The 27,042-nt window shown below is 38.5% G+C and overlaps 1 protein-coding gene across 8 annotated transcripts in view; it reads left to right on the forward strand.

The window, feature by feature from the left end:
* The first annotated feature begins 262 nt into the window (after nt 1-262).
* Nucleotides 263-27,042, forward strand: part of PARP11 (poly(ADP-ribose) polymerase family member 11) — a 60,366-nt gene continuing 33,586 nt past the window's right edge. The window contains exons 1-3 of one of the 8 annotated variants that reach the window (XM_064284719.1): nt 265-486; nt 19,906-20,013; nt 26,760-26,874. Coding sequence is in view for 1 of the 8 variants with exons in the window: in XM_003410626.4 (XP_003410674.2) it covers nt 469-486 (18 nt within the window). In the remaining 7 variants the exon portion in view is untranslated. The other 7 variants (XM_064284720.1, XM_023549031.2, XM_010590810.3 and 4 more) reach the window with 7 other exon arrangements.

Raw genomic sequence — 27,042 nt, forward strand, 5'->3', positions numbered from 1 at the left:
TTTTCACTATGGGCTACTACACTTACTATGCGGTGATCAGTAAATATCGGTTCTGCAGGAAGGAAATACAACCAGCTGTGGCTTGAGGATCACTTGGTGGGGATGTTGTAGAGATTTAGCATGAAAGGGCGGTCGAATTAGAAGCTCTATAAATTCATTTCCAAGGCAGATATCCGCAAGCCCCGCCCATTACGCCCCGCCCACGAGAGCCGGGAGGGACGCTGCCGGGGCGGGAGAGCTTCCGGGGGGTGGGGCGGGGCCAGCGCTGGTTGGCCGGCCTCGGGCGGAAGTCGGGCAGTACGGTGGTCGGAGGACGCTGGTTTGTGACAGGGAGGGGGAGAAGGGAGGCCTGTGTAAAGGTTGCCTCCAACCCTTCGTTCCCGGGGACCCTCAAGAAAAAAACCCAACACCCTGGTCCCGCGGCTAGCCCCTTCCCCCAGGCTCTCTCCGCTTGATTTCGCCACCGTTATGTGGGAAGCGAATCCGGTGAGTAGCCCGGCGGGACGGGGCGGACCCACTGGGCGGGGTTGATGAAAGAGGGGCGGGGAGGGGGTTCCCGGGAACTGCTCCCCCTCACCCGCTTTAGGCTGGGTCTTGAGTTCCGGAGGCCTGAAGATCCCAGCCCTTGAGGCCTCTCTGGTCTCTGCCTTTTTGAGCGCTGGAGATGGCTCGGTGGGTTTTCCAAAGCTGTGTTGCTTTCCTATTACAATTACTTGTTTTACTTGTTGTGGTTTCACCGCTTCCCTTCACACTCTTTAAGGCTTTTTTTTTTTTACTTGGGTTTCTGGGCTCCGAATCTGTTACTTTTCCTTTATCTCAGGTGTACCTGCCAGTTCCACCAATCTAAAGCGAGGGGATTCGGCCCCCGTGCCTTGAATGGGCCTAAAAGGAGCCATTATTACTCTTGTTCTCTTCTTGGTGGAGAGTCATTTAAAATTTGGGGAACCGATTTTATATCCTAGGCCTCTAAATGGTGCAGTTCTGTAGATGTTTTCCTTCAGTGGACAGAGCTGATGCCTGGGAACGTTTCAACTGCAAGTCAGCTTCCCCCCTTGTTTGACTGCAGTATTTGCATTATGTCCCCATGTATTTTTCTCTACTTTGTTTTTATACATTCATTTAAAGTGTAGCCCTTAAAGAGTGGGATCAGTTTACCAAGAGTATTCCATCAGTCTCTTCTTAGAGTTGAAATCACCTGGCAACGTGGCAAATGTACACTATTTACACCTTATGAGTTGACTGGAAAAATGGCAGTCACGTTTCAGCAAGCTGTTGAACTGAACATGTGAACTTACCCCATTTGCTGGGAATCCTGGTGGCCTAGTGGTTAAGAGCTACAACTGCTGAGTCAGCAGTTCAAATCCACCAGGCGCTCCTTGGCAACCCTATGGGGCAGTTCTGCTCTGTCCTATAGGGTGGCTATGAGTTGGAATCCTTTCGATGGCAATTTTTTTTTTTTAACCGCATATGCTGATTGCCTACGTTTACTTTATAGTGTTTGGTTTCCGTTCTTGTAATAACTCTGCTATAATCAATACTCCTTTTTTTTCTTCTATTTCTGAAATGTATTTCCAGTATTAGCTGGATAAAAACCAAACCCAATGCTCTTGAGTCGATTCTGACTCATAGTGGTCCTATAGGACAGAGTAAAACTGCCCCATGGGGTTTCCAAGGCTGTCATCTTTACAGAAGCAGATTGCCACATCTTTCTCCCATGTAGTAGGCTGGTGCGTTCCGACTGCCGACCTTTTGGTTAGCAGCCAAGTGCTGAACCGTGGTGCCACCTGGGTTCCTTATAAGTTAGAGAGTTAGTTTGTCTGAATTTGATGGTTGCACATTGCAGTTTCATCCCAGCCTATAATGTAAAAGTAGTCATCATCAAAGATTTTTTTGGTACATACATATAATCCTCCAATATCAGGGCGCGTTAGAGGAAAGTAACTACTGGTATTTGATTTTAGCCAAAATAATTTGGAGTTATGAAAATATGTTCTCTGCTTAAATACTCAGTTTCACTATCTGTCATTAGCAGAATTCATTATGGATATTTTTTTTCTCCAATTTTAATTAGCAGTTCTTCACAAGCTTTCCGTAACATACCCTTCAGTCACTCAAGTACATGTCTTGTTTAAAATCACATGTTTTAAATCCTTCGCTATACTGTAAACTCCATATGAGCAGGGATTTTGCCTATTTTGTTTACTATATTATCCTCAGACTACAAAACAGAGCCTGGCACATAATAGGCACTCAATAAATATTTGTTGGATTAATGAATCATCTTAGCTAAGGTGATTGAACCAGTTCTAGATTGCCCCCACTGTTCACGCTCCCTCCTCTTTTGCACATACGTCAGAATTTGCTGTTGCATGTTTGTGAGGATTATAAAGGTATTAATGAGTGTCTCATACATTTGCCTCATTATGTCATTAAGTCACTTTGTAAGAAACACTTTTCCCTGAAATCACCCTAGTGATATTGCATGATTTCAGTAGAGCTGGCCCACTGTTGTTAATAGTGGTGATCCTTCCACATATAATCCCACATTTTTCTTTTGACCTCGATGCTATTATGTTTTATTACTTACTGGTTCTGTTTTTCTTCCTATGACCATATGAATAAGAACAGGTTAATTTTTAAAAACACAACATTCTGATGTGAGTTTATAAGGGGCATCTGGATAGTCTGGCTGAGCTCCTGGAATAAAAAATAATTTTAATGTTACCCTAAGCTTAACACAATTCAGAAGGTGTTAAAAAAAAAAAAAAAAAAAAAACCTACTGCCCATCCTAAAGATAAATGCAGATGACCTTTGCATTAACTCACTGTTTACCATTTCTTTCATTGAACGAGGCCACTCTACTTTGTGAAGGAAGCCATTGTTAACAGCTTTACTTCAAGACTTCTGCCTAGTTTCTCCTTGTATATTTTTGGTAGCATCCATGGCCTTAATATGTCACCTCTGACCTGCAGATATACCTCCTTTTACTTGTATTGCAAATATACTGTCTGTGTAATACTGTGTTTCACTCACAGGTGTTTCTTTCTTTTTTTTTTTAATTTTTATTTTGCTTTAAGTGAAGGTTTACAAATCAAGTCAATCTCTCACGCAAAAACATATGTACATCTTGCTACATACTCCCAATTGCTCTTCCCCTAATGAGATGGTCTGCTCCTTCCCTTCACTCTCTCTTTTCGTGTCAATTTTGCCAGCTTCCAACGCCTTCTACCCTCTCATCTCCCCTCCTGGCAGGAGATGCCAACATAGTCTCAAGTGTCCACCTGATCCAAGAAGCTGACTCCTCACCAGCATCCCTCTCCAACCGATTGTCCAGTCCAATCCCTGTCTGAAGAGTTGGCTTTGGGAATGGTTCCTGTCCAGGGCCAACAGAAGGTCTGGGGACCATGACCACTGGGGTCCTTCTAGCCTCAGTCAAACCATTAAGTCTGGTCTTTTTATGAGAATTTGGGGTCTGCATCCCACTGTTCTCCTGCTCCCTCAGGGGTTCTCTGTTGTGTTCCCTGTCAGGGCAGTAATCGGTTGTAGCCAGGCACTTCTGGTCTCAGGCTGATGTAGTCTCTGGTTTATGTGGCCCTTTCTGTCTCTTGTGCTAGTAATTACCTTGTGTCCTTGGTGTTCTTCATTCTCCTTTGCTCCAGGTGGGTTGAGACCAATTGATGCATCTTAGATGGCCGCTTGCTAGCATTTAAGACCCCAGATGCCACTTTCCAAAGTGAGATGCAGAATGTTTTGTTAATAGATTTTATTATGCCAATTGACTTAGATGTCCCCTCCTCACAGGAGTTTTCAGAAAATGTTACACTGACCCAAGTTATTGTAATTCTCAGAAGCAGCCACTCCTTCACGAGAAAGTCCATGAAATGGCTGGCAAGTGCAAAATCATCACTGACCCATCGTCGTTTTCTTGGAGGGAAAACACCAAGATAACCAAAGAGCTCTAAGTAAACGTTAGCAGACAGTTACAGCTTTTTCAAGATAGTCGTGAGGTCTGTGATGACTTTCAGGGAGGCCAGATTGACAGAAACAGCAGGCAGTCCCCAGTGCTTATGTGAGCTCTTGGCTCTCCATCTCTCCATCCTCCTGGGGGAGCGGTAGCCCTTGACTAATAGTTCCCCAGTTTAAGAAAGCAGTAAATTTTGTAGAAATAAGTGGTGGGCGGGGGGGTTGCCACCACTGCTTTTACTCTGTGTATTCTGACTTTATCTTGCCTTTCTCAGTATCTTTGCCATTGTCATATCCCACTTTGCTGGGATTGGAACAGGTAGTTCAGCATTACACACAAAGGAGTTTTGGCTTCTGTTACATTGGTGAGGGAGAATGAAAAGTGACAAACATCTGGTCAAGATTACAAACCAGCCATTGCAGGAATAATTTATAGAAAGTGATAAACTTCCAAAATTCTATTCCATTTATTAACTCCTTAGATTAATCAGATGAGTTAGCTAAGGCAGGGGAAAATGATTTTCACAACATCACTCAAGTGAGTAACCGAAATGTAATAGTACCCAAGTCCCCTGACTCCTTTCTGTCCTGGTAGCAATGATGACATTTGTATATTAGTGCAGTGCTTTACTTGGCTGAGGCACCTTTTTCTCTCTTTTTTATGTCATAGTTGCTTCCAAATTCCCTTGGAGCTCTCTGTCCTTTTTCTATCAAGCTCCTTAAAAGAATAGTCTTATACTTTTGTCGTTACTCATGCCTTGACTGCATTAGCCGAGCTTCTACCCTTACCAGTTTATTGCTAGGAGGTCACCAAGAACCTTTGAGTGACTACATATGGTGCCACCCTGTCTGCCTTCAGCCTCTTCCATCTGTCTGCAATTTTGATGCCATCAGGGATTTTCCTCAAAATTCTTTTTTTTTTTTTAGTTTCCTCGGAACTGTATTCCTTTGAATTTCATCCCCTTTCTATAATTTATCTTTGAGTCATAATCTTGACTTAGCTACACTGCCTTCTACCCCTGAAATGTTCTACCCTTAATCTTTCTCTCTCTCAGCACATCCTTTTTTGGTGAGCTTTTCCAAGGACTCAGATATTAACTTTTGTGACTATGCCTGCCAGATGTATGTCTTTAGCTCCAGCCCATCCTCTGAGCTGGGTGATGGATCACTCTACTTGATTGCCCTTCTGATAGTCCAGAGTTAATATGTCTAATCGGAACTCATTCAGTCATTTATTCATTATTTAGTTAATTCAGTCAACAAATATTTAGTAAGTATCTACCACATGTAAAACACTGTGACACATGTAAAACACCTAGACACTGCAGACGGGTAATGCAAACATGTATTGAATCAGACAGAGCCTGCCTCACAGGGGGCTATCAATACAGTTTGAGAAGAGAAAGTGATACCAGAGGAAGGTTTATTATTGGACCTAAGCCTTCCACTTATAGATTGTTCACATTTGTGGTCTTATGGGAAAGTCAAGGAAGCAAAATGACCAAGCTCACAAAAGTGAACGAGAATGGCAGGTACAGTTTGGATAAAGGAATAAAGTGGAAAAACTGTGTCTCTGGTGATTAAAGTCTCAGCAAACTTATGAGGCACGGGCATCTTGGAGAATAAGGATGCAGGGGCTGGGGACGGTGGTGACTAACGTTTATGGAATGTCTACTCTGAATCAGGTGGTGTATTTTATAGATACACCTTCAGGTTGGGGCGGGGATGGAGGCAGGATGTGTTGCTGGAAATGAGAGTACTATAGAGAACATACTGTCTCTGAAGATAGGTCCCTGACAGTAATTTATTACCTAGGATCAATATCCAGTCAGGGATTTATTTACTAATATCTTTATCTTCTTGGAATTCTGTGTAATTGTTCTAATAGTGGATTTAGCTAAGTTTAGAGCATGACCGATATCACTCTGAGGCTCAAAACAATTCTACTATTTGCTGGGAAACATAAACCTTTCACCAGGAAAAGAGAATATTAATAGCAGACGAGCGTCCACCCAGGAGTGAACTGAGGAGAGTAGTGTGACGTGCCAGTGATTAGTGGCCAGGGAGGCAGCACTAAGCAAAGTGTGCCCACATTTAGGTTGTCTAATGCCTCTGAGAGGTAGGAATTATTATCTTCAGTTTTTACGGACAATACTAAGGCTCCAAGAAGTTGGGTGAACTTTCTGAATAAGAACAGAACGAGGTTTTAAACCTAGAACTTTCTGATTCCAGAGCGCATACTCAGCAGTCTAACACAGGATATAGGAGTTGAGGGGAGTAGAAAAGTCAGGAAAGTAACAGGAAGTTAGAGATTAAGGAAGGATTCCTGAGCTGCTGAGAGCCACTGACAGCATGACTTTTTCATGGCACCAACTGTCCATGTTTTTAGAACTTTTTCTAGTGATGCAGGTGAGCAGGAGAAGAGAGATAATTGTCCTTCCCCAGGATTGGCGTGGCAGATACAGCAGAAGGCTGGGGAAGTAAGCCAATAGTTTTCACATCAGGGAAGGAAATGGAGTTTGGGATACAGGCTGCAGGCACATGATTGTAGTAGGTATTTGAATGAATGATTTGAATACGCTGAGTGTGACTTACCTGGCGTAAAATGGTAAAAGCAGATTGTTGAGGTCTTTGGCTTACGCGACTCAGCTTCTAAGAATTAGGTATGCTGTTGAGAGGACTTCTGATGGCACTAATTTACTTATTGAGTGCCTACTATAAGCCAGTCAGTTCCAAGTCTCAGAGTTTACACTGGGGAACAGAACAGACTAGGTCACAGGTTTTGCAGATTTGCAGTCTGGTAGAGGGAGGCAAACAAGTAACAATCTCAATTGTAATAAAAACTGTATACAAAGGAGAAAAGCACACAAAGACCATGTATAATAAAAGGAGCTAGTGCTAGACTGGGAGATCAGGGGGGAAGGCTACCTTGTAGAAGTAACTTTTACAGATATCCAAAGGATTGAACAAGAGTTAGCCGAGTAAAGATTCGCTGGGAGGTGAGGTAGACTGTTGAGACAATGGAAATAGTGTGAATAATGACCCTGATGTAGAATGGAGCTTGGTGCTTGAGGACCAGAGAGAAGCTATGTGTGGCTGGAGCACAGTGAACCAGGAGATGAGGCCAGGGAGTAAATAGGCACCAGGCTATGTGTGGCTTTGTGGCACACATGGAGGATTTTGAACTTTATCCTTGGAAGGGTGACAAGCCTTTAAAGGATTTTATACAGGAAGTAATAAGAACAGATTTTTGATTTTAGAAAGATCTCTGGCTGCTGTGTGAAAATGAGTTACGTATTAGAAGATAGGGTAGACAGAATAATGGCCCCCCAAAGATATCCATGTTCTAGTCCTCGGAACCTGTGAATAATGTTAGGTTATGTGGCGAAGGGGAATTAAGTATACAAATGGAATTAAGGTTGCTAATCAGCTGGCTGTGTGTGAAAAGATGTGAAAGTTTACTTGGTTTTACACCACCATATTTGCTGAATGCTATTTGATATGAATTGATCAACACAGACCTTGTGGTGCATGTTTAACCTTTAAGAACATAATGGGACATTATAGTGAATGGTAACTTTAAAGAAAATAAAGGGATTTTTGTGAAAATCATCATTAATCTTATATTTTAACTTCCCAAACTCTCTGTGAACAAATTTCTTTCATTACTTTTTCCTCTGAAAATGACTGTGAACTACTTCATAGTCCTTGAGGACCATGCTTTGAGGATGCTGAGAAGAAAAAGAAGACGTATGAGCCATGAGGAACTCTAAAAGTTAGAGGTCGAGTAGAAGTCAGGGTGCAAAGGAGACTGAGAATTTGTGGCCCAAAATATAAGATAATCTGGAGAGTGTGATGCCCTGGAAACCAATGAAGAGTAACTCAAAACGAAGGGTAAACTGTAGAATGTTGCTAAGAAATCAAGGTGGATGAGACTGAAAAGTGTCTATGAGATGTAGCAACATGAAGCTCAAGCAAGTGTTTTTTTTGTTTGTTTTTTGTTTTTAGTGGTGGGCTGGAAGAGTTTGGGCCAAAAGCAGAAAAACTAAATTAGAGTGAGTTTTAGAGAACATGGAGAGTAAAGAAGTAAACATAGTGTGTATGGACAAAGAGTTATAGTTTATAAACCACCAAATGAGATAAAAGAGAAGTCTCAAAATATTCATTCCAAAAGAAGGTAGAAAGAGAGGGAGAAAGTAGCAAAGAACACATGTGAGGAATAAAAAGCGAATAGCAAGATAATAGACTTAAACCTAATGATATCAAATAGCCATACCAAATGTAAATGCTCTAAGCACTCTAATTCAACAGCAGAAATTTTCCAATTGGATAAAAAAGCACAACCCAACGTAGGTTGTCTCCCCAAAACAGATGTTACATATAAAGACACAAATAGTAAAAAACTAAATGCTAAAGGGAAATCATTACCACAGATACACAATACTTTTAATATGATATGTTAATATTAAAGATATCAAGGAAAGTGATATCGTGGATAAAGAATGTCATTTCCTAGCGATAACGATCAATTAATAACAATCTTAAATGTTTATGTACCTGGTAACAGAGCTTCAAAATACGTGGAACAAAAACTAGTAGAACTGCAAGGAGAAATTTAAAAAACCATAGTTATAGTGGGATATTTCAGTACTCCTCTTTTCATTAATTGATGGTATAAATAGAAAATGAGCAAGGATCTAGAAAACTTGAACAGCACTATTAACCAGATTGACTTAATTGGCGCTTATAGGACACTCCACCCAACAACAGCAGAATACATGTTCGTTTCAACTCACAGAGGACATTTAACAAGTTAGACCATACTCTGGGTTACAAAACAAGTCTCAATAAATTTAAGAGCATTCAAGTCATATAAAATATGTCTTCTAAACAAGATGGAATTAAATTAGAAATCAATAACAGATACCTTAAAATCCCAAGATATTTGGTAAGTAAATAACACACTTCTAAATAACCCATAAATAACCCATGTGTCAAAGAAGAATTAAAAAGGGAAAATAGAAAAGTATGAAAACGTAACATTAAAATTTATGGGATGCTGCTAAGGCGGTGCTTAGAAGGAAATTATTAGCTAAATTAATAACTATATTAGAAAAGAAGAACCGTGATGAATCAGCATTCTCAGCTTCTTCCTTAGGAAACTAGGAAAAGAGGGTAAATTAAAGTAAGCAGGAACAAGGAAATAATAAAGGTCAGAGCAGAAATCACCAAAACAATAGAGAAAATTAACAAAACCAATGCTGGTTCTTGGAGAACATCTATCAAGTTGATAAACCTCCAGCCAGAGGTATCAGGAGAAGAAGAGAAGACACAAATTACCAATAGCAGGATGAGACAGGTGATGTCACTACATATCCAGCAAACATTACAAGGTTAATAAAGGAATGTAATAAACAACTTTATGCCAATAAATATGAAAATTTAGATTAAATGGACAGACCCCTAGAGAGACACGAATTGCTAAAACTTACTGAAGAGTAAATCGGTAAACTTTAATAGCCCAATATCTATGAAATAATTTGAATTTGTATTTAAAAAATAACGTACCCACAAAGAAAGGTCCAGGCCAAGATCGCTTCACCGGTGATTTCTACCAAACATTTAAGGAAGAAATAATACAAATTCTACACAAGTTTCCAGCAAACCGAAGAGAAAGGACTACTTCCCGACTCATTCTGTGAGCTTGTCATGACTCTGATACTGAAACCAACCAAAGACTTTACAAAAAAAAAGAAACTGGAGACCAGTATCTCACGTGAATATAGATGCAAACCGTTCTAAACAACATGTTACCAAGTTGAATCTAACAATATATAAAGGCATTAATACAGGATGACCAAATGGTATTTATCCAGGAATGCAAAGTTGGTTTAATATTTGAATAGCAGTCAGTGTAATTCACTATATAAAAAAAGAAATAAAAAATCATGTGATCATTTCAATACATGCCAAAAAGCATTTGACAAAATCCAGTGTCCATTGCTGATAAATACTCTGAGCAAACTAAGAATAGAGCTTGCTTAACCTTATAAGGAAGTGTTCAAGAAAGGGCTAACTCCGAGTTCTTGGGTTGCTCGAGCCCTGCACATTGCTGAGAAAGGCTTGTTTCCATGACTGGCCTATGGCCAGCTTTGAACAACTGAGCTCTTAGAATGTTTTGTTTGCTGTGAGTGTATTTGCATGCCTGAGGCCATGCTACACCAGTTTGTCTAGGTAGTTTATACAAACGGTGTGATTCACGGTCAATACCTGCTTTCTCTTTTGAGGTCTGAAGCTTTAGTAACTGAGGTCACTCACACAGGCATTGTACACCTACGTAACTGACCCCGTTAATAAAAACCCTGAACACCTAGGCTTGTGTGAACGTCCCTGATTGCAACACTTTGCACATGTTGTTACACTTTGTTGGTGGGGGAATTAAGTGTGTCCTGTGTGACTCCACTAGGATGAAACACTTGAAAGCTTGCACGTGGTTTCCTCTGGACTTCAGTCCATGGGCCTTTCCCCTTTGTTGATTTTACTCTGTCTTTTCACTGCAATAAACTGTAACCATGAGAATAACAACTTATGAGTCCTGTGAGTCCTTTTAGCAAATCATCAACCACCTGAGGGTGGTCTTGGGGAATCCTGATACAAGGGGCATCTATGAAAATTGCACATCTAACGCCATACTTAATGGTGAAAGACTGAATTCTTTCTGTGTAAGATTAAGAACAAAGCAATAATGCCCATTCTTACCACTTGTATTCAGCATTGTACTGGAGGTTCTAGCCAGTGCAGTAAGTAAGATACAAGAAGTAGCAAGCATCTAGATTTGAAAGAATGGGGTAAAACTGCCTTTATTCAGACAGTATGATGCTTATGTAGACAATTTGATGGAATCTCAAAAAAAAAAAAAAAGCCCTAGAACTTAGGAAGGCTTCAGAATATAAGATCCATATACAAAAGTCAGTGTCTCTGTGTGTCTTATGTGTCTTAGCAACATACAACTGGGAATTGAAGTTTAAAATGGAAATGTGCATGACCTGTACACTGAAAACTACAAATCATTAAAAATTTGAAGATCTAAATAAATGGAGAGATGTATTTCATTCATTGGTTCGAATACTTAATATTGTTGAGATGTTAATTTCCCAGGTCAAGCGATAGATTCAGCGCAGTCGCAGTCAAAACGCAGAAGATCTGAAATAAGCAAAGCGATTCTGAAAAACAAGAACAAAGTTGAAGGGCTAGCAGTGCCTGATTTACAGCTTCATTGTGAAACTACACCAATCACAATGGTGTGGAATTGGCAGCAAGACTAGAATTGATTAATGGAACAGAATAGAGGAAAATTTAGACAATTGATTTTTTAAAAAATAATTTTTATTGTGCTTTAAGTGGAAGTTTACAGATAAGTCAGTCTCTCACATATAAACTTATATACGCCTTCCTACATACTCCCACTTACTCTCCCCCTAATGAGTCAGCCCGCTCCCTCCTTCCAGTCTCTCCTTTCGTAACCGTTTTGGCAGTTTCTAACCCCCTCTACCCTCCCATCTCTCCACCAGACAGGAGATGCCAACATAGTCTCAAGTGCCCACCTGCTGCAGGTAGCTCACTCTTCATCAGCATCTCTCCCCAACCCATTGTCCAGTCCAATCCATGTCTGATGAGTTGGCTTTGGGAATGGTTCCTGTCCTGAGCCAACAGAAGGTGTGGAGACCTAGACAACTGATTTTTTACAAATTAAAATTCAGTGGAGAATGGACAGTTGTTTCAACAAATGGTGCTAGAACAATTGCATACCCATATGTAAAATAAACTTCAATCTGTACTTTGCACCATATTAAAAAATTAACTCAAAATGGACCATGGACCTAAAACTATAAATTTCTAGGAGAAAATCTTTGTGACATTGGATTAACCAAAACCAGAACCAAACCCCTTGTTGTCGAGTTGATTCCAACTCATAGCAACCTTATAGGACAGTAGAACTGCCCCACAGGGTTTCCAGAGAGCGCCTGGTGGATTTGAACTGCAGACCTTTTGGTTAGTAGCCATAGCTCTTAATGACTACTCCACCAGCGTTAGGCAAAGATTTCTTAAATATGACACCAAAAACATGATCCATGAAAAACAAAAAAGATAAATTGAACGTCATCAAGAGTAAAATCTGCTATTCAAAAGACAGTGGTAGGAGCATGAAAAGATAAGCTGCAGACTGGAGTAAATATTTGTAAAGCATATATTTGGTAAAGGACTTGTATCCAGAATATTTTAGGAACTCTCAATACACAGTAAAAAGAAAACAACCCAACTAAAAAATGAAGATTTGAACAGAAACTTTACCAAAGAAGACAAGCAGGTGGTAAACAAGTACATGAAAAGGTGATCAACATCATCGTCCTTGTTAGGTACCCTTAAGTAGATTCTGACTTAGTCATTACAGAAATGCAAACTAAAACCACAATGAGATACCACTATACAACTATAAGGGTGGTTAGAATAAAAAAGGCTGACCATAGCAACTATTGGTGAGAATATGGAGCAACTAAAACTCTCATACACTGCTTGTGGGAATGTAAAATGATGTCATTGTTCTTAGGTGCTGTTGAGGTTCCGACTCATAGCAACCCCATGTACAAAAGAACGAAACACTACCCAGTGTTGTGTCATCACAGTCGTTGCTGTTTCACGCCATTGTTGCAGTCACTGTGTTGATCCATCTCATTGAGGGTCTTCCTCTTTTTTGCTGACCCTCTACTTTATCAAGCATGGGGTTCTTCTCTAGGGAGTGGTCCCTCCTGATAACATGTCCAAAGCACATGAGATGGAGTCTCGCCATGCTCACTTCTAAGGAGCACTCTGGCTATTCTTCTTCCGAGACAGATTTTCTCGTTCTTCTGACAGTCCGTTGGTATGTTCAGTATTCTTCACCCACACCATAATTCAAATGCATCAGTTTTTCAGTCTTCTTATTCATTGTCCAGCTTTCACATACATATGAAGTGATTGAAAATACCATGCCTTGAATCAGGTACCTTAGTCCTCAAAGTGACGTCTTTGCTTTATAACACTTTAAAAAGACCTTTTGCAGCAGATTTGCCCAGTACACTATGTAGTTTGATTTCTTGCTGCTGTTTCTGTGGGTGTTGATTGTGAACCCAAGTAAAATGAAATCCTCAGCATCTTAAAAACTATTTTCTCTTTATCATGATGTTGCTTATTGGTCCAGTCATGAGGATTTTTATTTTCTTCATTTTGAGGTATAATCCTTACTGAAGGCTGTAGTCTTTGATCTTCATTAGTATGTCCTCAAGTCCTCTTCACTTGCAGCGAGCAAGATTGTGTCATCTGCATATCACAGATTGTTAATGAATCTTTCTTCAATTCTGATGCCACGTTCTTCTTCATGTAGTCCAGCTTCTCAGATTATTTGCTCAACATACAGATTGAATAAGTATGGTGAAAGGATGCAACCCTGACACATACCTTTCCCAATTTTAAACCGCACAGTATCCCTTTGTTCTGTTCAAAGGACTGCCTCTTGGTCTATGTAAAGGTTCCACATGAGCACAATTAAGTGTTCTGGAATTCGTATTCTTCCCAATGTTATCCATAATTTGTTATGATCCACACAATTGAATGTCTTTGCAGTCACTAAAGCACAGGTAAACATCTTTCTGGTACTATCTGCTTTCAGTCAAGATCCATCTGACATCAGCAGTGATATCCCTGGCTCCATGTCCTCTTCTGAATCCAGCTAGAATTTCTGGTGGTTCCTTGTCGATAGAATACTGCAGCCGCATTTGAATGATCTTCAGCAAAGTTTTACTTTTGTGTGATACTGAGGATATTGTTTGATACTTTCTGCATTCTGTTGGATTACCTTTCTTTGGAACGGGCACAAATATGGATTTCTTCCAGTTGGTTGGCAAAAACGAGCGAGCGTGTCCAGCATTGCATCCATTGGTTAAAACATCTCCATTGGTGTTCTATGAATTCCTGGAGCCTAGTTTTTCACCAGTGCATAAGATTTTCACTGGCTGATTTTGTCAGAAGTAGACCGTCTGGTCCCCCTTCCTAGTCTGTCTTTAGTTTTGAAGTTCTCCTGAAACCTGTTCACCGTGAGTACCCTACTGGTATTTGAAATACCGGTGGCATAGTTTCCAGATCACGGCAGTACGCAAGCCACCACAGTACAACAAACTGACAGAGAAGTGGTAAAATGATACAACCACTTTAAAAAAGTTTGCTTTTTTTTTTTTTAATTTAAATACGCGCCTCCCATATGATCCAGCCATTGAACTCCTATTTACCCAAGAGAAAAGAAAGCATAGATCCAAAGGCTTGTATACAAAGTTATAGCAGCTTTGTTTGTAATAGTAAAGAACTGCAAACAACTCAGTTCTCCGTCAACAGGTGAATGAACAAACTGATATATCTATACAGTAGCTATATCCACACAGTAGATATGTCCACACAGTAAATATATCCACACAGTAGATATATCCACACAGTAGATATGTCCACACAGTAGCTATATCCATACACTACTCAGCAATAAAAAGGAGTGTACAGTTGATACACATACCATGGATGAATCTCAAAATAATGGTGTTGCGTGAAAGAAGCCAGACAAGAAGAGTACACACCGTATGACTCCGTTTATGTAAATCTCTAGAAAATGCAAACTATAGTGACAGGAAGTAGACTAGTGGTTGCCTAGAGAGGGGATAGTGCCGATGGATAGAAGGGAAAGATTACAAAGGAGATGAAGAAACTCGTAGGGGTGATAGATCTGTTATCTTGATGGTGGTGTCAGTTTAATGGGTTTTTATATGTGTCAGAATGTACCAATTTTTATAGTGTCAATTGTGCAGTTTATTGTTTGTCAGTTATTCCTCAATAACACTGTTAAAAAAAATACCTGTTGTTTTGTAATACAAATTCTGGAAAGTAAAATGTCACAAGAGTCTTCATGGTGTTTGGAGCTAAGTCACAGATCCTCTGGTCTCACGTGGAAGCACACTCCTTGCAGAACGGGTAGGAGAGGAATCTTATGAGACTTCCCTAAAGACTTTACTTATTGGTCTGATTTTATTTTTTTATTAGAAAAGCCTTTCAAGTAATTTAATTACAATTTCTTAGGCATTTTCTCTTTGTTCACACCTCTCTTCAGGCACCTAACCTTTTCTGGAATTTCTTTGTTGTTTCCTTTAGAATCTGCCTCTGGAGCATCTTTTCAGAATGTCTGTCATTTTTTTACTTGGCAATAGGAGTCCACTTAGTTGTTTATTGACTTTTAAAAAACAGCTTTGTTGAGATGTAATTCACACACCAGACACATCACCCATTTAAACCGTACACTTTAATGTTTTTTGATATATTCACAGGGTTTTGCAACCATTACCGCTCTAATTTTAGAACATTTTTATTACCCAAAAAAGAAACCCCATCTCTGTGAGCAGTCACTCCTCATTCTCCCCCTCCTTACCATCCCTAAGCAATCACGGATCTACTTTCTGTTTCTTTAAAAAAAAAAAAAAGAAACCAAACCCGTTGCCATCCAGTTGATTCCGACTCACAGTGACCCTATAGGCCGGAGAAGAACTGTCCCATAGGGTTTCCATGGAGCAGCTGGTAGATTCAAACTTCCAACATTTGGTTAGCAGCTGAGCTCTTAACCACTGCACCACCAGGGCTTCTCTGTCTCTATAGATTTGCCTATTCTGAGTATTTCATATCAATGGAATAATACAATATGTGACATTTGCATCTGACATCTTTTACTTTGTGTAATGTTTTCAAGGTTTATGTATGCCGTAGCATTTATAAGTACTTCATTCGTTTTTGTGGCTGAAAAATATTCCATTGTATAAATATACCACATTTTCTTTACCCACCCTTCAGCTGGAAGACACTTGAGTTACTTCCACTGTTTGGCTATTATGAAATAATGCTTCTGTGAACATTTGTGTACAAGTTTTTATGTGGACACATATTTTCATTCCTCTTGGGTATATACCTGGTAGTAGAATTGCTGCGTCATTAGGTAACTCTATGTTTAACTTTTTTAGGAACTGCCAAACTGCTTTCCAAAGCAGCTGTATTATTTTATTTTCCCACCAGCCATGTATGAGGGTCCCAGTTTCTCCGTATTCTCATCAACACTTGTTATTGTCTCTCTTTTTAATCATAGCCATCCTAATAGGTGTGAGGAGCCTTGGTGGCCCAGTAGTTAAGCATTTGACTGCTAACCAAAAGATCATCAGTTCGAATCCAGCAGCCACTCCTTGGAAACCCTACGGGGCAGTTATATTCTGTCTCATAGGGTCACTATGAGTCAGAATTGACTCGATGGCAATGGGTTTGGTTTTGGGGTTTAGTGGGTGTGAAGTTATCATCTTATTGGAGTTTTAATGTACATTTCCTTAATGAATAATGATCTTGAGCAACTTCTCATTTGCCTGTTAGCCATTTGTGTAATGTGTATCTTCTTTGGAGAAATGTTTATTCAAATCCTTTGCCCATTTTTAAATTGGGTTGTCTTTTTATTATTCAGTTGTAAGTGTTCTTTATATATTCTGCATATAAGTCTCTTATCAAGTATATGATTTGCAAAAAATTTCTCCCAGTCTGTGGGTTGTCATTTCACTTTCTTGAAAGTATCACTTACAGGACAAAAGCTTTTAAATTTATTGTACTACAATTTATATATTTTTCTCTTTTTTCGCTTATAATTTTGGTGTCAGATCTAAGATACCATGGAGTAACTCAAGGTCACAATGCTTCAGTCCTATATATTCTTCTAAGAGTTTTATATTTTTAGCTCTTATGTTTAGAAAAAAAAATTTTTTGAGCTGTGATCAATTTTGAGTTAATTTTTATGTACAATGTGAGGTAGAGGTCCAACTTCATTCTTTTGTGTGGGGATTTCTAGTTATCCCCAAACCGTTTGTTAAATAGATTATTCTTTCCCCCATTGAATTGTCCCTTCTTTAAAATCAAGTGACTCTAAATGTAAGTTTTTTTGTTTTTCTGGACTCTCCACTTTATTTCATTGATCTATATGCCTGTCTTTATGCCAGTACTACACTATCTTATAGTAAGTTTTGGAATTGAGAAGTGTGAATCCTCCAACTTTGTTCCTTTTCATGATCATTTTAACTTTTCTGGTCCTTTGCATTTCCGTATGAATTTTAGGAATAGTTTTATCAATTTCTGTAAAAAGGCCAGCAGGGAGTTTGATAGGAATTGCATTGAATCTGTAGATCAATTTGCAAAGTATTGCCATGTAAACAGTACTAAGTCTGCTCCATGAACATGGGATGTCTGTTAATTTAGTTAGATTTTCATTAATTTCAATATTATTATGAAGTTTTCAGTGTGCAAATCTTGCACTTCTTTTGTTAAATTTATACCTAAATATTTTATTCTTCTTGATAATTGTTTTCTGAATTTCATTTTTTGAATATTCATTGCTAGTGTATAGAAATAGAGTTGATTTTTGTATATTGAACTTGTATCCTGAAATCTTAATGAACTCATTTGCTAAGTTCTAATAGTGTTTTAGGGATTCTTTAGGGTTTTCTAGGAGCCCTGGTAGTGCAATGGTTAAATGCTCCGCTACTAACTGAAAGGTCAGCAGTTTGAACCCACCAATTACTCCAGGGGAGAAATATGTGACAGTGTACTTCCCTAAAGATTACAGCCTTGGAAACCCTATGGGGCAGTTCTACTGCGTCTTATAGGGTGGCTATGAGTTGGAATCAACTCGACGGCAGTGGGTTTGGTTTTGGTTTTAGGGTTTTCTACGTATAAACTCATGTCATCTGTAAATAGAGATAGTTTTGCTCCTTTCTCTCCAATGTGGATGCATTTTATCTCTTTTTATTAGTTAATTGCCCTGGGTAGAACCTCCAGTACAATTTGAAGTAGAGGTGGTGAGAGGAGACATCTTCATCTTGTTCCTGCTCTTAGGGGAAAGCATTCAGCCTTTTACTGCTATGTTGTTAGCCTTCAGTGTTTTGTAGATGTCCTTTATCATCTACAAAATGGGGAAATTCCCCTCTGTTCCTAGTTTGTTGGCCATTTTTATCATGAAAAGGTGTTAGATTTTGTCAGATGGTTCTTTCGTGTGTTTTGAGAAGATCATATGGTTCTTGTCTTCTATTAATATGGTATACTACGTTAATTGATACTTTTCTATGTTAAACCAGCTTACATTATTGGAAAAAAATCCACTTGGTAATACTTGAAATGAGTGTCTTTATGTGGCCTTTTACCTTGGTTTTTTTGGAAAAACACCCGGAAAGATTTTTTCCCTTAAGCCCTGAGGAGTTTCCTTTGCTGTAGTTTTCTAACCCAGATGTTTTGTTACATTTACTGGGTAAGCTGTAAACAACTTGGTTTGATACTTTTTGTCTGGCCCTTTGATTGGTATGCACCTTGCAGGAATTGGTCAATATACTATGCAAATGAAGTGTCTGTGGCCTACCAAGAGGGATTGGTCAGCTTGTGGCCCCTGCTGGGAGGGGTGGTGCCTTGAAATTGACAGGGAGTTATACATATATATATATGCAGCCAGCCTCACAGAGGGTTTTCAGACAGAAAGAAGCAGGAAGAGAAGCAGAATGAAGAAAAAAGAGAGAAGAAGCAGAGACAGAGAAAGAGAGAGAGAGGAGGCAAAGAACCTCCTAAAATAGCTGTAACACAAGTCAAGGGCTGTACAACCATAGACAGTGAGAGGCCCAGAAGGGCCCAGAAGCAGAGCTGGCAGCAACAGGCTTGAAGGGGCCCTACAGCAGAGTTGGTGGTAACAGATGGTAGAGCCAAGAGAATCCTGTCCTGAGGGGGCTGAGAAGAGCCAGCCCTGAAGGGGCCAAGAGAAGCTTGTCTTAAGGGGACTGAGATGAGGCCTGTCCTGAGGGGGCTGAGAGGATCTGAGAGAGGTGTACTGCACTGAAGAAGGAAGACTTTGCCTAAATGCTTCCTGATCCTTATACTAAGTTGTACCCTCTTACTGCCTTAATAAAACACTTAACTGTTAAGTATAGTTCATGAGTCCTGAGATGTTGCAGTGAATTGCCGAACCCAAATGGGAGAGGGAAGAGTGCTGACGGGAGGGAGAGAAGCCAGTGTCAGAGATGGAGTGGTACAGAAGCTTGGGGAATGTAGAAATCTGGGATCTATATGATCTCCGCCTCATAGGAATTGGCTTTGTGCTGATTCTTATATTTTAAGTTATTTGTACAGTGGTGTAATCTCCTTTTTATATATTGCTGGATTCAGTTTGCCAGTATTTTGTTTAGGATTCTTTTACTTATTCATAAGTGATAATCATCTCTAGTTTTCTTGTCATTTTTTTTTTTTCTGGTTTTGGTTTCAGGGTAATACTGGCTTCATAGAATGAGTTGAGAAGTTTTCCTTGCTCTTCTATAGTTTGGAAGATTTTGTGATACATTGGTATTGAATTATCATTGAATATTTGGTGGAATTCACTACCGAAGCCATCTGGGTCTGTACTTTCCCTTGTAAAAAGTTTTTAAATTTCTAATTTGATATCTTTACAGGTAGTTCCTGATTTCAGACATATTCCAGTTATGATGAACTGCACTTGCGACCACCTTTTTTTTTTTTTTTGGTACATCTTATTGTTAGTTATATGTCCTACATACAGTGCTGCAGCACATGATTTGCTGATGTTCTCACTCTCAGATGTTCAATTTTATGATTACTGTTCAAAACACTGATATATAGATATACATTTCTAAACTAAATCAGGGTCTTCAGTTGCATGAAAACATGGACCCAAACACTGATCACTTTGCCAAAGTTGGTAGGTAGATTGGGGAAACAGTGAGGCGTTACTATGAAATACCTGAAGAGAAAAAGAAAAGGACCATACAGACAACTCTCACTAATTTTCTGACCAGGAGCAGCATCCCCATTCTCAGAGATAATTCGCATGATCCAGAACCTTCCACAAGTGGAGTTATTACTGCAACTGACAAACCACTGACCTCCATTTCTTCATTGTTGGAGTAAATTTTTATGATTTGTATATATTTTTTATGTATGTGTTATTAAAATATATCTGTAAGTTTGTATGTAATGTTTCCAACCTCTCAAGATAAATATAGATCAGATTTATAAAGATAGTGGTAATAAAAGGCAATAATAATGAAAACTAAAAAAAAAAGTATTCAACTTACATCAGAACTGACTTACGATGAAGTCGTCAGAATGGAACTCCGTTGTAAGTCAGGGACTACCTGTATTTGTTATTGGCCTATTAATATTTTCTGTTTCTTCTTGAGTTATTTTTCGTAAATTGTATCTGTGCGGGAATTTATCCATTTCATGTAAGTTATCTAAGCTGTTGGCATAGAGTTCTCATAGTATTCCCTTATAATCTTCTTTATTTCTGTAAGGTAAGTAGTGATGTCCCTCTCTTTAATTCACCTTTGAGTCTTCTTTTTTTCCTTTTTGAGTCTAGCAAAAGGTTTGTCAATTTTGTTTTTCTTTTCAAATAACAAACTTTCAGCTTAATTGATTTTCTTTGTTTTTTCTATCTTTTACTTCATTTATTTCTGCTCTAATCCTGATTATTTTAAAGAAAAAAAAATGCCATCAATTCTGACTCATAGCGACCCTATAGGACAGGGTAGAACTACCCCGTAGAGTTTTCAAGGAGCGCCTGGTGGATTCAAACTGCTGACCTTTTGGTTATCAGCTGTAGCACTTAACCATTACACCACCAGGGTTTCTTTAAAGTGTTGAAAAACAAAGATGTCACCTTGAAAACTAAGATGCGCACGACCCAAGCCGTGGTATTTTCCATAGTATCATATGCATATGAAAGCTGTACAGCGAATAAGGAAGACAGAAGAAGAATTGACGCCTTCAAATTGTGGTATTGGTGAAGAATATTGAATATACAATGGGCTGCCAAAAGAACAAACAAATGTCTTGGAAGAAGTCCAACCAGAATGCTCCTTAGAAGCAAGGATCGTGAGACTACGCCTTACATACTTTGGACAGGTTGTCAGGAGAGATCATTCCTTGGAAAAGGACATCATGCTTGGTAAAGTACAGGATCAGTAAAAAAGAGGAAAACCCTTCATGAGATGGATTTAACACAGTGGCTGCAACAGTGGGCTCAAGCATAACAGCGATTGTGGGCATGGTGCAAGACCAGGCAGTGTTTCGTCCTATTGTACATAGGGCTGCTATGAGTCAGAACTGACTTGAAGGCACCCAACAACAACAACAGTCTTCATTATCTCCTTTCTTCTGCTTATTTTGGGCTTGGTTTGTTCTTTTCTTTCTCATTTCTTTAGGTGAAATATTAGACTATTGATTTGAGGTCTTTTTAAAATACAGGCATTTACAGCTATAAATTTCCCTTTGAGCACTGCTTTAGCTGCATAACATGCTGTAGGTTTTATTATGTTGTATTTCTGTTTTATTAATCTCAGAATATTTTCTAATTTGCCTGTAATTTCTTCTTTGACTCATTGATAATTTAGGGGTATGTTGTTCAATTTTTACATGATTTGTGAATTTCCCATATTTTTTTCTGTTCTTGATTTCTCATTTAATTCCACGTGGTTAGAAAGCATACTTTGTATGATTTCACTTCTTTTAAATTTATTGAAACTTGTTTTATGGCCAAACATGTGATTAATTTCAGAGAATAGTCTGTGTACACTGAAGAAGAATGTGCGTTCTGCTGTCTGTTATTGTGTGGTTTATAGATACCTGACAGGTCTAGTTAATTTGCAGTGTTGTTCAAATGGCCTACTTTTTTGCTGATCTTCTGTTTAGTTGTTCTTTTCATTGTCAAAAGTGAGATACTGAAATCTCCAGTTATTACTGTTGAATTGTCAATTTTTCCTTTCGATTCTGTCAGGTGTGTTTCAAACATTTTGGTACTCTGTTGTTAGTTACATATATATTTGTAATTGTATCTTTCTGGGCATTGATTCTTGTAATGAAATGTACCTATTTATCTCTAGTAGTTTTTTTTTTTTTTAAGTCTATTTAGTTTGATGCTAGTATATCACTCTACCTCTTGTGGTTGTCATTTACAGAGCATGTACGTATATATATGTATACCATTTATTTTCAACCTACTTGTACCTTTGAATCTGAAGTTTGTCTCTCATAAACAGTTGGATCTTTTTTTTTTTTAAATCTATTCTGACAATCTTTGTCTTTTTATTGTTGTTGTTGTTAGCTGCCATCAAGTCAGTTCTGACTCATAGTGACCCCATGTACAACAAAACGAAACACTGCCTGGTCCTGTGCTGTCCTCACAATTGTTGTTATGCTTAAGCCTATTGTTACAGCCGCTGTGTCAACCATTTCATTGAGGGCCTTCCTCTTTTTCGCTGACCCTCTACTTTACCGGGCATGATGTCCTTCTCCAGGGACTGATCCCTCCCGACAACATGCTTCAAGTATGTGAGACATAGTGTTGCCATCCTTGCTTCTAAGGAGAATTCTTACTTAAGGTTGTACTTCTTCCAAGTAGATTTGTTCATTCTTCTGGCAGTCCTTGGTATATTCAATATTCTTCTCCAACACCACAATTCAAAGGTGTCAGTTTTTCTTTGGTCTTCCCCCCATGTGTCTGTCAGTTTGTTGTACTCGGGGGGCTTGTGTGTTGCTGTGATGCTGGAAGCTATGCCACCGGTATTCAGATACCAGCAGGGTCACCCATGGAGGACAGGTTTCAGCTGAGCTTCCAGACTAAGACAGACTAGGAAGAAGGACCCGGCAGTCTACTTCTGAAAAGCATTAGCCAGTGAAAACCTTATGAATAGGAGCAGTCTTATTCATCCATATTTAATGTTATTATTGATGTGGTTGGATTTACATCCACTTTGCTTTTTTCAATATTTCTCATGTCTTTTTTGTCCTTTATACCTCTTTTATTACATTCTTTTGTATTAAGCAGATATTTTCTAGTGTAACATTTTGATTTTTAAAAATTTTTTTAAATTACTTTTTGGAGTTAATTTCTTAGAGGTTGCTCTCTAGGGTTTACAATATAGATCTTAACTTACCAGAGCCTACTTCAGATTTATACTGATTTATTTCCAGTGAAATACAGAAGCTTCTCTCCTATGTTGCTCCATTCTTTCCCTTTTTTTGTGTGTTTGAATTAGTATTCTACATATTATGCGTATGTGTTACAAACCGAACAATACATTGTTATTATTTTCAGTTAATAAAATCTTTTAAGGAAGTTGGTAGAGTAAAGGAAAGCAAGTGTATTTTTAGTTACATTAACCTTCTTATTTACTCTTTGTCATTCCATTCTTCCTGTGGATTTCAGTTACCATCTGGAATCATTTCCTTACTCCAGTATAGCTCTGTTCCCACCCACCTCCTTCATGCTCTTATTACCAAATATATTATAGTTCTGTATTAACATGTAATTAAATACATATTGTTTTTTGTAATTGTTTTTTAAATCAGTCAAGAAATGAAAGAAGAAATATACAATTACACTGTCTTTTAAATTACCTGCATGATTAGCTTTACTGGTGCTCTTGTGTGTGTGTGTGTGCGTGCGTGCATTGCTGTCTAGTGCCCCATGCTTTCAGCCTGAAGAATTTCTTTTAGTGTTTCTTATAAGGCAGGTCTGCTGGCAGTGAATTTTCTTAGTTTTTATATGGGAATATTTTTTATTTTACCTTCATGTTTTGAAAGATGGTTTTGCTGGATATAGTTTCTTGGTTGACAGGTTTTTACTTTTAGCACTTTGAATATGTCACCACACTGCCCCTAGCCTATATTGTTTCCGATGAGAAGTCAACTGTTAATCTTCTTAGGGTTCCCTTCTATGTGGTAACTTGTTTTTCTCTTGCCGATTTTATGTTTATCTTTTACTTTCAGCATTTTGACTATGATGTACCTGCATTTGGATCTCTGTGTTTGTCCTTATTAGAGTTTGTTGAGCTTCTTCAATGTGTAGATAAATATTTTTCATTTGGGAAGTTTTTAGCCATTATTTATTCCAAAATTTTTTCTGTCCTTTTCTCTCCTTCTAGTACTTGCATTATGTGTATCTTGGTGCATTTAATGATAACTCACATTTCTCAGGTTCTGTTCATTTTTCTTGATTTTTTTCTCTTCCTTCTTCAAACTGTAAAGTATATATTGATATATCATCAAATTCCCTAATTCTTTCTTTTATCAGCTCAAATCTACTGCTGACCCTCTCTAGTGGGTTTTTCATTTTGGTTATTGAACTTTTCAACTCCAGAATTTCCATTTGGTTCTTTGTAATAATTTCTAACTCTTCATTGATATTCTCTATTCAATGAGACATTGTCATCTTATGTTCCTTTAAGCATGGTTTCATTTAGTTCTCTAAATGTATTTATAATAAAAAAAAAAAACCAAACGAGTTGCCATTGAGTCTATTCTGATTCACAGCAACCTCGTGTCGCAGAGTAGAGCTGCACTCCTTAGGGTTTACATTGCTGTGACCCTTTAGAAGCAGATTTCCAGGCTTTTCTTCTGAAACTCCTCTGAGTGGGTTTGAACCACCAGGTTTTCGGCTAGTAGCCCAGTACTTAACTCTTGTACTGCCCAGGTACCCCTCAAGGCCGGAGGGGATGAGAAATGGCAACTCTCTGTTGCTCCCGGAATGCAGCTGTAGCCCCAGACTGGTTGCTGGAGGGAGAGGAATCCTCTGTCTCTTTGGCTGCACATGCCAGTGGCGCAGCTTCCCTAACACGGATCTGGTGGAGGGAGGTGACGGGGCAGGCCGTGGTGCAGGTGCCACAGGGCCCCTGTCCTTACTGAGATTTAGTAGATCATCTTGAGATATTTTTCCACTTCCTGCATGCCCTTAGGACAATTTCCAGAGACTTTAAACTTTTTTTTTTTTTAATTTCATCCATTAAGATGTTATTTTCCTGGGGAGAGGGACCACTGAGTCCCTTACTCTGTCTGCCTGTTTTAAAGCTTTTAATATCAGATTTTGAATTTTCTTCTTTTAGAACCAAGGGAGTTTTCGTTATCACATGTGATTTCCTCAAGGCACTAACAAAATTAATTATACTGTGTTTATTCTAATAAACATCAAAAAGCTTTTAAGCAGTCTAGAAGGCAGCATTATTTTCTTTATATAGACCAGGATATTTTGACTTTTAAACTCATTTTCCCCATAGACTTTCATAGACTGACTGCCCCTAGGCTCTATAAATGAAAATTCCCTTTGGAGTAGATAGCATCACAGACAGGCTCCACCAGCATACCCATAGCACTTCAAAATTTATAAAATGCTTTGCCACATTGTACTAGCTTTTCTTCTTGCAGCCTGATGAGCAGGAAGTGTCATTATCTGCCAATTAAAAACAGGAAAATCAAGGCGTGCATGGTAGCTGAACTAATTCATTCAGCTAACATTTATTAAGTGCCTACACAATGACTGATAACTTGCATACCTTCTTTTTATTGTCTGTAAATGTGTTCTAATCTAGAGCCATTATTGCTATGGTTACAGTATTTTAAATTTAAACTTGACTTTCTGCTTGAGCCTAATTATACAGAATACCCATTCGTTTGAAGAGAAACTTGTTGTAGAAAATCTTAAGTTTTAGTCTTGTGAAATGAATCTTTTGAAAGAAAGCCAGAGCATCTGTGAAGCTAAGCAATTAAATTAAGCCTTGGCAACAGAGACGAGAAGGAATAACTGTCCATATATGAAAATGAGGCAGTGAGGCTTGACAGCTTAGGGAAGAAGTCATGCCCAGGAGGCCTTGGGTGTTCCTTTAATCTTTGTACTGGTAACTCTGTGGTTCTAGACAAAATAATTTTATTATTCTCTGCTCCTTTTTTTTCCCCCTGACTCTGTTTGGAGAATAATAACTTATCCTGTACATCAGGTTGTGGAGAAAAAAGTTAGTAAATTGACAAGGAATTTCATAAAAATTTGAAGTGCTTTAGGAATGCTTAGTACATTGGTACATGCCTGTAGTGCCGTCCTTCTTAAAATAGAATAAGTATGGCCCTGTCTTAGCTTCCCCCCAAAACTATTTATCACAGGAAGTTATTAAAGGACTTTGGTAAAATACTTTTACTTATAACATGGGCCTAAAGCATGATCTTAGGGACAGTGTGACTTACCAAAACCCACATATTACAGGTAGAAGAGAAGTGGTGATATTACAGGTACACTGTATAAAAGATACTTTTCTGTTTCTCATTACCTTTTCTAATAGAGAAAATATGTAGAACTTATAGGGTTTTTACTGGGTTTTATAAGGCCCTGGTGGCGCAGTGGTTAAGCATTTGGCTGCTAACCAAAAGGCTGACCGTTTGAGTCCACCAGCCACTCCTTGGAAACCCTATGTATAGGGCAGTTCTACTCTGTCCTATAAGGTCGCTATGAGAAGGAATCAACTTGAAGACAATGGGTTTCTTTCTTTCTTTTTTAAATCCAAATATTTAACTATTCATTTCAAACTCATCCTTCCAGACTTTTTGTGTTATTTTCAGAATAAAAATTAATTATAGGTTGCTAAATTATTAAATTGCTTGCTCTCTCACTCTCTGGTGCTCTCTCTCTCCACAAACAGTAAAATTTCCAAAAGATATGAATAATAATAGAAGGAGGAAGCAGGAATTATGAATAGTTAAACAGGACAATTGATCCTAAATTTTAAGTCATTGCCTTTATTTTTCTGGTTAAAAAGTATATAAGGTAAATATTGGGTCCTAAACCTGAAGCTCTTGATTCTAGAATGTTCTGTTTTTCATTTCTCAGCAGCCAGTCAACTTTAAAACATGAAAGAAAAATCCAGAAAATTATCATAACGCATTCCTTGGAGAGAGTTTCCAAACATGAATAAAAAATAACAAGCCCCCTTCATTGAGCTCAGGTACTGTACTTGATACTTTAATGCATTCTCTCATTCATTTCTAATACAAACCCAATGAGGAAGGACTCTTTAATCTCCATTTTATGAAGAGGAAACTGTGACCTAGATAAGTTAATGGGGCCTTATCCCAGGTGACAAAAACAGGATGTACATTTAAATAATGAAATT

The sequence above is a fragment of the Loxodonta africana genome, chromosome 4 (genome assembly GCF_030014295.1).
Source record: "Loxodonta africana isolate mLoxAfr1 chromosome 4, mLoxAfr1.hap2, whole genome shotgun sequence".
NCBI classification, from domain to species: domain Eukaryota; kingdom Metazoa; phylum Chordata; class Mammalia; order Proboscidea; family Elephantidae; genus Loxodonta; species Loxodonta africana.